The sequence below is a fragment of the Pteropus vampyrus genome, unplaced genomic scaffold (assembly GCF_000151845.1).
Source record: "Pteropus vampyrus isolate Shadow unplaced genomic scaffold, Pvam_2.0 Scaffold181, whole genome shotgun sequence".
In the NCBI taxonomy this organism is placed as follows: domain Eukaryota; kingdom Metazoa; phylum Chordata; class Mammalia; order Chiroptera; family Pteropodidae; genus Pteropus; species Pteropus vampyrus.
In genome coordinates this window covers 904,162-914,332 of record NW_011888962.1, presented here as the reverse complement: position 1 = coordinate 914,332, position 10,171 = coordinate 904,162, and the positions used below count along the sequence as shown (strand labels likewise).

The window sequence follows — 10,171 nt, the reverse complement described above, 5'->3', positions numbered from 1 at the left end:
TCACCGAATTGCTTAAATGATTTCCTGTCACAGTGCAGCCTCCCACATTTGCAGAGGTGCGAGCAGCTGTTCTTTCTTTTTCTGCTTTTAACTTGTCTGCTTTTAATGAAGGGATTGTAAGAACTGATGCTGTACATATGTTTAGACGTACCTGTGGTTGTCAGTGGCTGGACATTATTTTTTTTCCAATCAAGGTTAAGAAAAAACCAAAAGTCTCAAAATAATTAAAGAAAGCTGACACAAAGCCTGAGAGAAAATGCAATAAGCAGATGGAAAATTGGGGAAGTTTCTTCAGCAAATCTGTCCAGAACCACAAAACAAAGCGCCAGGAATCTGACAGCAAAATCCAGTGTTTGGTCTTCCTGACTTGATTTTTCTTGAAGGCTTGTTTTCTCCATATTCATAATGCACATCTTTAAATGTTCCATATTGCAAAGATGTAGTGAGGATGATTTACTAACATTCCTTAGACTATCTCAAGAAACATATCATATAAATGTTTTGGCAGTGTGACTATTTTTCCTTACATGGCTTAGAAAACAGCAAAGACATTGAGAACAATTCACTAAGGATTTAAGACTGACAAGCAAATAAATATTTAAAGTGATTGATGTGTAAGTGAAAAATAGGAATTTACATAAGAATCTCAATACTGTCTGGGTAAGCCTCTTTTTCTATCTAGAATTTAAAAAGAATAAAACAGAAATGAATGATATGAACAAAATTTTTGTCTTGTTTTCATATATCTCTGATGTTTTCAAACAATACCTTGGCATGGGGTAGGTGCTATTAATAATTGCTGAATGAGTAAAAGAATGATAATATCAATTAAAAACATAGTCACTTAATATACCCCTCAGTTGGGAAAACTTGGAATTAAGGATTTAATTATTTGGCTATGGTACTTTTCTTTGGATAGTGTTAGAGGATTTTCAAATGGCAAAACAAGTTTAGAAAGGAGACAGATGCTCATTAGTTCAGTAAGATCTAAAACCTAGCTAAGTGGGAATACAAAGTTTTCATTAGATCTAGTGAGGACTAGATATGTAATGCTACATATCTTTCTATTTTTAATCTTAAGATAAGCTAGTAATACTAAGGAAGAATAATGTAACCTGTAATAGAAGAGATGAATAGACACATAAGCTGTCATTCTTCCTTTTTCAAACTCAGGACTAGAAGCAACATTGCCTTTTTACTCAGTAGTCACAAGAAGTTGAGGGTAAAGGCTATGATTGAAAATTCAAATTAGAGTCTCAAAAGGTGGTAGGACTTTGTAAGTGCTAAAGAAAGGGTAGTAATCTGAGATACAGTTGGGGTATATCTTCCACTAGTTGAGAGAATGCCTACATGGGGCACTCTAAAGGCCTGATCAATGAGATTCTATACTTTTTTAAAAATTAAATTTATTGTGGTGACATTGGCTAATAAAATCATATGTTTCAAGTGTATAATTTAATAATATATCATATATATACTGCATTGTATGTTTACCACTAAAGTTAAATTTCCTTTTGTCATCATATATTTGACTCCCTTTAGATCCTTATCTACCTCTCCCTCCCCTTGAGGTTCTATACTTCTGTATGGTGATGGGTACTAATTGGCTAGTGTGCCCCAGATTTTTATGATATATTGAGTACACTCACGTTCTCCTCACTGCCCTTTCCATGCCCTCTCCCCATATTCTGTATGTATAAGTGTGTACGTATGAGTTAGAGTTAATAGATTCTGTATGTTGGTGTTTATTCAGCAGAAGACGGGGACTAGAGGGCCCATTATCCAGGTAAATTAAATGTCTTTTTTAATTAAAGTGGTTTAACAGGCAGCTTGTATTAATAAACTTACACGTTTATGACTAAATTCTACTGGTCTTATCACTGATAATTCTCCTGTTAATTTTCCCAGTGTATTTGTATAATGTCTGTGTATTTGGCTAATATAAACAACATTATATTATTAGATGAAGTACAAGAGAAGTAACTGTTATTCAGAAGTTAAAATACCTTTAAATGCATTTTGAAGAACTTTAAGAGGAAAAAACTACATACATCTTATGTAATTATCCATTTATTCTGTTATTTTCTTTGTGACAGCACTTAGGCAACTTTCTGTTATCTAGTTGTTCCTATTGTTATAAAATACTTTTCGCTATTAAAGATAGTTCAAATTTACTTTTCATGTATTTAGTTCTTTACTGTACTCATGCTAATACTTAAATTTTTCTTTTTTTCTTATTATTCCTAAGAATTAAATTGCTATTGGGGATACATTTAACAAACTATGCGACAGACTTCTGAGCAAAGCTGCCAAGAAATTCCCTTCTGCCTTACATAAAATTATATTATATAAATATAATTGTTTAGATGCTGAGTTTAGCCTAGTCCTGTAGCATTATATATTTTTTCAAGAGTTAGTCCTATATTTTCTTTATTGAATCTCTAACCAATTTGAGCTTTCGTCTTATTTTATTCTTAAAATATAACTGAAAACCAAATGTTCATAGTGCCAAGTAATTAATTTAGTCAAATGAATTTGGTCAACAGGTACTTCTGTTTCTCAGCAATTTTGCTGCGGTAGTTCATAGCACTTTGTTTATAATGGCTTTATCAAAATACTGTTCTCCTGGGAATGATCAAAGTGTTTGTTGTGTTCTTAAAAAAGGTTAAGCTCTCAGGACTTTAGATCTCATCTGTAAAATGGCATAATAATGTCTCTATCCATAGGATATTGAAAAGTATCAAGTGAGATAGCAGATGTGAAAATACTTGGAAAAGTGAAGTGTGATATACACATTCAATGTGTCTTTGATTATTATTACCACCATTATTAATATTATTTTCTCTTCAGGTATTTACCTAGTATTTATTTATAGAGGATAAGATGATGACATCTATCTATTAGAAAGTGATTATTTTCCTTCTCTCTTTCTCAATAAATTAAAGTATAATTCAACTTAAAGAGCATTTCCAAAACATTTCATTCAAGTAGATAATCACAAAACTTCACTGGTACTGTTTGTATTTGAAATTTCTAAGGGCTTTTCTCAATAGGAATGCTTAACTAGGATAATACATATAAAATCAGCAAAAGTGCTTAAAATATATGATAATGTCATTCTCTGTAAAGTACGGTTGAGTTTTTGACATTTAAGGATCTTCCCAGCATTATCATGAACTAGGTAAGAAAACAGAGGCCTACATATGGACACATGTGAAGTCAAATGAGGAAAAAGCATAATCTTTTCTGTGTAGAAGTTATGTGTAGTATCAGATTGAAGACTGAAACTAATTTTTTATTTACTTTATATTCACCTTGCTTCTCAGAGAAACTTCATCTCTCTGGTAGAAAGAATGCTTTACAGGAGTCAGTGTCATGGGAAAATCCTATCACTTCAATGTAAATTTCCAGGGTAAACAGGAAAGCAGAACATGTTGAGACATTATTTTTCAATATATAAAATTGTGTCATGGTCTAATTAAATTTGTCATTCTTATTGAGTTCTAGCAGATAAAGAAACACTTGAATAGGTACATGGATGAATAAAGCCATCATCCTTATAAGTTTATTTTGGAAAGAAAAGCACTATTTAATATGAAATATTGCAGGTCTTTTGTAAAATGCATGCTTATATTTAATCTGTACTGATGAGTAAAGGATCTAAAAGAAACAATCTACACACTGGTATCCAAAAATCAATTTGCTATAATTTTAAAAAATAATTAACTACTTAAAATAGTGTCTACTAACTGACCACGAGTTTGTCCTTGGTCTCAGTCTAAAGCAAAGTCGTTTTGCCTTAGATGAAGTTGGAGGAGATAACTTTCAACTTGATCATTCATCCATTCAACATTATTATCTGGGAGGCTGTTCTGCATTTTTCTACTCTCCTCTATTCTGCTCTCTTTTTTTGGTTGGAGTGCCTCTTCTAAGCCTTTCCTCCTGTTCTCAAGCTGCCTCATTCCTCTTTCCTTTAGTTATTAATGGCTATACTTTCCATTTGAATGAAAAAGTAGAGATCATTAGCCATGAAATTTCTAAACATTTTCCCTCTATCTCCAAATATATATTTTCCTTTTTCACTTGTTTTTCTTCTTTATCCTTCCTAAATAATATTGTTTCTATTACTTTTCCAAGATTAATCCCTTTACTTGAGCTCATGATAATATTTTTGTCAGCAGCTAGAGCTCCATATTTAATACTCTTTCTCTCAGCTTAAGTATCTTGAATTCAAAGAAATTTTCCTTCGAACCTAATTGTCCTTCAAGCAGCTTTAGTTTTCCCTTGCCCTGTAACCTATCAACCTTCTGAACAGATGCCTGCACTTGCGGATATTTCCACTTTCAATCATCAACTCACTGGGCTTCTAATTCTGTTATTTCACTAAGACACTTCACCCAGCTGTCATCCAAAACCTAGTAATTACAGAAGGTAATTGGTTCTTCTAATTTCTCCCCATCCTCTGGACGGTTGTTTCTACTCTCTGACCTTGTCCTTTAAACTGTTGTCTGGTTTCCTCTAGAGCTCTACCCTTATGTAAAAGCCAAAATGATTACCCACTACTAACCATTATGTTATTCACTCTCCATCCTGTATCCCAAATGTCAACATCAGCATTAGTTTATTCCTTCAGAGCCAAAACTTCAGCAGCTTTTTAATTCTTCTTCTCCACCGGCTATGCCCCGTCCCGCTACACAACACGCCCCCCCCGCCCCCGCCGCCCCACACACACACATTCTGTAAGCCTCTTGCCTCCTGCATCTGGACCAACCCCTTCATCCCTTTACCACCCCCCTGACATGGGCTTCCATAATATTTAACTAGTTTGTGAATTTAAACATGTTCCGTTTCCCTGTAGTCACTTTACTATGTAATTGTTCAACAACAGAATAATCAAAATGCAACAAAAAATAATTTGATCATACAGATCTCATTTATATGCCTTTGTAGCTCTCAAGTCCCATAGACTATATTCAAATCTTCTTTCTCTCCCGCCACACTTCCTTACTCACACCAAGCAGATTGTCATTCCTTAACTGACATGATTTTACTTGCCTCTCATTAGGCAGATGCTGCTCCTCTGGGTGCTACTGCACTTTATCATAATGGCCGAAAATGCAAGCCCTCCTCCATCTACAGATTGGGAGCTTTGAACATGCCATAGTTGTTTAATAAGTATTTTGATTATGTGTGAATAAATAAATGAATGTTTTAAACTTCAAACCTGAGAAAGTAGGATAAAAAATAACATAGAAATAGGAGCATTGGAAAAGGGAATTTCGTTAGGGATGAAGAGTGGGCTCTATTAATACAATGAATTAATGATGAATATGCACTAATTAATGAGTATGAGGTAACAATTGAACAAAAAAAGTAAATTTCGAGGAGGTGATTAAGTGCTATAGATCTGAAGCTCACTTATGTAATGATGAATATGTACTAATTAATGATTGTGAGGTACAGCTGAATAAGAAAGTGCAAATTTATAGAAAGCATTTAAATGCTACAGATCTAGAGCTCAACTGAGGTTGCAGGGCCAGAGATACTGAGTGGTAAGTTATCTGATTAAAGATAACAGGTGAACCCCTACACAAAAGAGTTTTCAACAGAAGAGACCAGAGGGTCAGGGGCTATACTTTAGGGAAACATGTTAAGGCGTGAAAAGAGGAGCAGGTGAAGGAGAGGTCTGTGAGTGGGAGAGAAGTGAGAACACAATGATGATGAAAACGAGGAGTTGAAAACCATCTTGTATTTCCTCTCATAACTGGCAACATGCCTTCTACTTTTTGGAAGTGGAATCTATTCATTTCAAGCCTTGAATTAACGGATTTTCAGAGGTCAATATAAATAGAAGATAGATTTCATAATATTAAGGCAACACAACATGGTAAGGAAATATAGAGAACAAATGTGAATCTTTGGGTGGGGGTGGCAGAACGTGGAGAGATATAACTTACTGAAGAAGTTTTATTACCAAAAAAGCTGAGGGGAAGTGCATATTTTTTTTGAAAGATGGTGTAGACCTGTGCATAATTAAAGGTAGATAGTGAGATATTTTTCTCCTGTAGTACACAAGGACACAAGTTAGGGCTTATATTCTGTCTTTTCTACTAGTCATTTGATCTGAGACCTTTTATTTTATAGACTATTAGTTATTTGAAATCAAAAACACTGTCACATAGTGTTCTTATATCTCCTGCAGTGCTTCAAATAGGGACAGCTACACAATATGAGTTTAATAATTTAGTGTTTGAATCAAAGTGATTTCAATTTAGTCACTCCCTAGTCACTCCTAAGGAGATTAGAACATAAATTGTATTATCGTTTTATAACTATTAATAAAATGGCAACCAAAAACTATAGGTTGTAAAAACGAGAAGAGCACAATTTCATTTTTAGAACACCCTTTAGACCTTTTGGGATACCATGGTGATTTGTTAGGAAATGAAGAATAACACTAGACCCTCAGGAGCCCTATATAAGCTAATTCCTGCAAGATTAACTGCAGCCTGTCATGAATTCTTGACATGGTGTCATGAGAAGATAGTGAGTGTTACTGGACAAATGTCTAAATGCAGAGGAGGGAAGGGAAGACCAACACTATATACAGAGGCAATAGTTACCACAAATGACAGCATAGGTACTGAGTGAGAGTAAGGTTCTATTTTGAAGCCTCCACAACTTAGAAGGCTAATGAACTCTATAGTAAACACAAGAATGAATTGTGCTGAGAAATGAGTTAATGATAGAATATGATCTGAGAACCTCCTTATCAGTTTTAATTATTTTCCAAGCTGTGCCATCTTATAAATGATATTCAATTCTGTCTAATGTTTTCTGTGCTTGCCTCCAGCAATTCATATTCCAAAAATGGCTTAATTTAGGCAAACCCCTGCAAAGACCTCTCAAATGATCCAGCAAACCAGTGCTAATATCTATATGGTACATCAATTGAGATATATTCAAAACTCTATGCACTCTAATATCACAGGGATTTTCAAGCCAAGTTTAAAACTTTTTGAAATATTATATTCATGTGGCTGTGTAGCTAAAACTCGGGTCCTACCAGAATATAAGTTGATGTTTTAATTATAAATGTTTCCATTAAAAATTTAATTCTCACTTTTCCCATACAATGTATCTATGGAAAATAATTGTTTCTTATCAAGAGTGAGTGTACTCAAGTTAAATCTACCATTTATCTTCAACTTGTATAATTTTACTTACCATTCTTTTTAAGTTCTAGACTGATGTAGATAAAAAATATTGCTGGTTTTATTACATCATCAACTCTAGAGATAAACTAACTTGATTTTCTATAGAAGCTTCCTCTTCTCTTTGCTCACCCTTATACTTACATATCACTGGCAATGGAGGAGTTCCGGGACATAGACTTTGGAGAGAGGTCATAATCGCTGTCAGATCGATAAAGGAAGGACTCCCGACGTTGACTGTGGACGAAGTTTGCTTGGAGAATTAGCCCAGATCCTGGGCTGGTCATGGGATCCAAGGGACTCCGTCCCGCAGATGTGCCATTGTCCACATCAAAACTGTGAATGAAAGAGAAGGAATGACATTGCTGTGAACACTTGCATGTTGACATTTTAGCAAAGGGATATTTCAGTTTAGGAACTGACGGTGGGAAAATTTATAGCTAATTCCTGCTGTAAATAATAATAATAATAATAATAATAATAATAATAATAATAATACTGAAATACACAAAAGCAAAAACACATTGACTTCATACTCTTGTCTTCAGAAGCTCTGGTGTACTTTTGATAACCAACCAGATACAAGACATAAGTCTCTCTAAACTCAACTTTAGTTAAATAGAAATCATTCTGGAAAGAAAAGTTTTCCTAAGTACAGAATTCCTTTTAGGAAAAGAACAAATACATAGTAATTCACTAAATATTTGGATTCAATTCAACAAATGCTCATTATATGCCTAATATCATTGCTTCCCCAAACCTGGGCTTCTTTTTCTCTCACCTACACTTATCCAATCACAAATGTCTGTTGTATCCACTTCCCTCCATCTCCACTGCCAATATATTAACTGGGATTCTATCAACTGTACCTGCATTATTACAACAACCTTAAAATTAGTCTTTTAAATCCATTTTCCACCTTGTGCCAAGAGTAATTTTTCCTAAAATTAATAAATAAATAAATAAATAAATCTATGTCATTTGTCAGTTTAAACCATTCAGTAGCTCACTATTGCCCTCAGCATAAAGTCCAAATTTCTGACAGTCTTAATAATCCATCTCAATTATAATTGACTATTTTCCCAGCCTCAATATGCAACCCTCTTCCATCAGGCACTTCATACTCCACTCATATTAAACCACCATTTCCTTCTCTCAATCTATCACTATCTATCCTTCTGTTCTCCTAATTACTCAATCCTACTGTTCCCTGTCTAATTGTTATTCATCCTTGAGGACATAGCATTCACTTGAAAGGCAGCCCTGATACCCCAGAGCTTTATGAGATGCCTTTTTCTGTGCTCCCAAGACACTTTCCCACTCTACATTGGTAGCATTTACGGTAAATTGAAACTTCTTACGACTTAGTCTCCATTCCTAGACTGTGAGCTCTCTGAGGATGGGGACTCATTAGCGCTTCAGATACCTTTACTAGTGGTTTTCTGAATGCATGCGTGAATGAAAGGCATTGTGCTCAGCAATACAGATTATAGAGTTGAGGGAAAAAAGAACCACACATGTACAGTTTTTAACATCACAGTCCTTATAATCTATATAAACCTTCCACAAAGAGCTTTTCTAATCAAACATCAACCAGCATTAAAATAAAGTCAACTCACATGTGTTCTTACGAGAGAAGGGTGACAACTCAGGAATGTGGTTAAAAATTGTTGAACAAATACATAAATTAATTCAAATTCAGTTTTTATTAATATTTTACCCATTAGAGTCTTTACCCAAACTGTTAGCCAGTAAATTTCAAAACATTTTTATTTTCTTCACTGGAATTATTAATAAATAGTGTTATAACACAAAGATTGAAAGCCAAAGTGGAAGAATAAGCTAGAGTCTTGATATTTCATGAATCACTTAAGAATCTATGACTAAATAAAACATTGACTTCAAATCAATCCATCTAGTTAAAAAAAAAAAGGAAAAACATATAATATAGCTTGACCAGTCATAAACTTGTCTTCCAATTTAAAATTTTCTTAGAATTGTGTCACTTTATAAATGCATTTATTTGGTCCTTGAAGGACAATAAGAGATTATCTATTTGAACAGACTCATTTTATAGAAAAGAATACCAGCTCCTAGAAAAGTGACCTGAGCAAAGTTACTGAGCTAACTGGATTTAATTATCTACTGTTCCTGAAATTCTTCCAGCTCTAATGCATAATTACGTAAACCACAAATGTATGTTGGTAACTGTGACACCCAAACAGGGAATATTTGTTTCACTCAGAGAGGCACTTCATGTATGTGGGACTTTTGGCAATCTTGAGGAAGGCCAAAAGGAGAAAGGGATCTCTAATCATTAAAAAGACATATTAGGGATTTCTGGCAAGCTCTTCTTAGATATGCTTAATTAAATAAGTACTTACTGAGTACACACTGAGATACAAAAACGAAGGAGATAAGATTACTCCAAGGTGGGATAGTCGAGAAGTCTTTATAGAAGAGTAATACTTTATTTAAAGAGCGTTTTTGAAAGCATTCAGTACACAACTGAAAAGACATTCAAGACCTCTGAATAGAGAGAGGATAAGAGATTTCTGTTCTCAGAGGATAGTTATGGATAGTTATGGAAGCTCTTCAGCATGAGGATGATTTAATGTGAACACATTAAAAAAAAGTTGATTTCCCATCAATATTCAAATGTTACTGTTTTAAAAAATAAAAAGCAAGCTTATATCTCCTATAAACAGAAATATAGGAGATGTGGAAGTGTGATTTTTAGTTTTCCTTAGTTTAATTGAGTAAATATGAATATAGCCAAAAATAACAGTAATTTGTTTTTTATTATTGTTTTTCTAACTAAATTAAGCAGATCTTAAAGAAACTCTCCACTTTAAGTTTTAGAACAAACACTAATACCTTAAAACAGTTAACATTTTTGCCATAATATTGCTTATTAAGTACAAATTTATTAATAGGTCATAAAGTGTTTGATATGG

The 10,171-nt window shown here is 33.8% G+C and overlaps 1 protein-coding gene across 3 annotated transcripts in view; it reads right to left on the bottom strand.

The window, feature by feature from the left end:
• The window catches only part of LOC105299350 (cAMP-specific 3',5'-cyclic phosphodiesterase 4D), a 774,866-nt gene that overhangs the window by 194,764 nt on the left and 569,931 nt on the right, over nt 1-10,171 (bottom strand). For all 3 annotated transcript variants that reach the window (XM_011371033.2, XM_011371032.2, XM_011371034.2), the window contains exon 2: nt 7,359-7,550. In XM_011371033.2, coding sequence (XP_011369335.1) covers nt 7,359-7,550 — 192 coding nt within the window. The remainder of the gene's footprint in view (nt 1-7,358; nt 7,551-10,171) is intronic.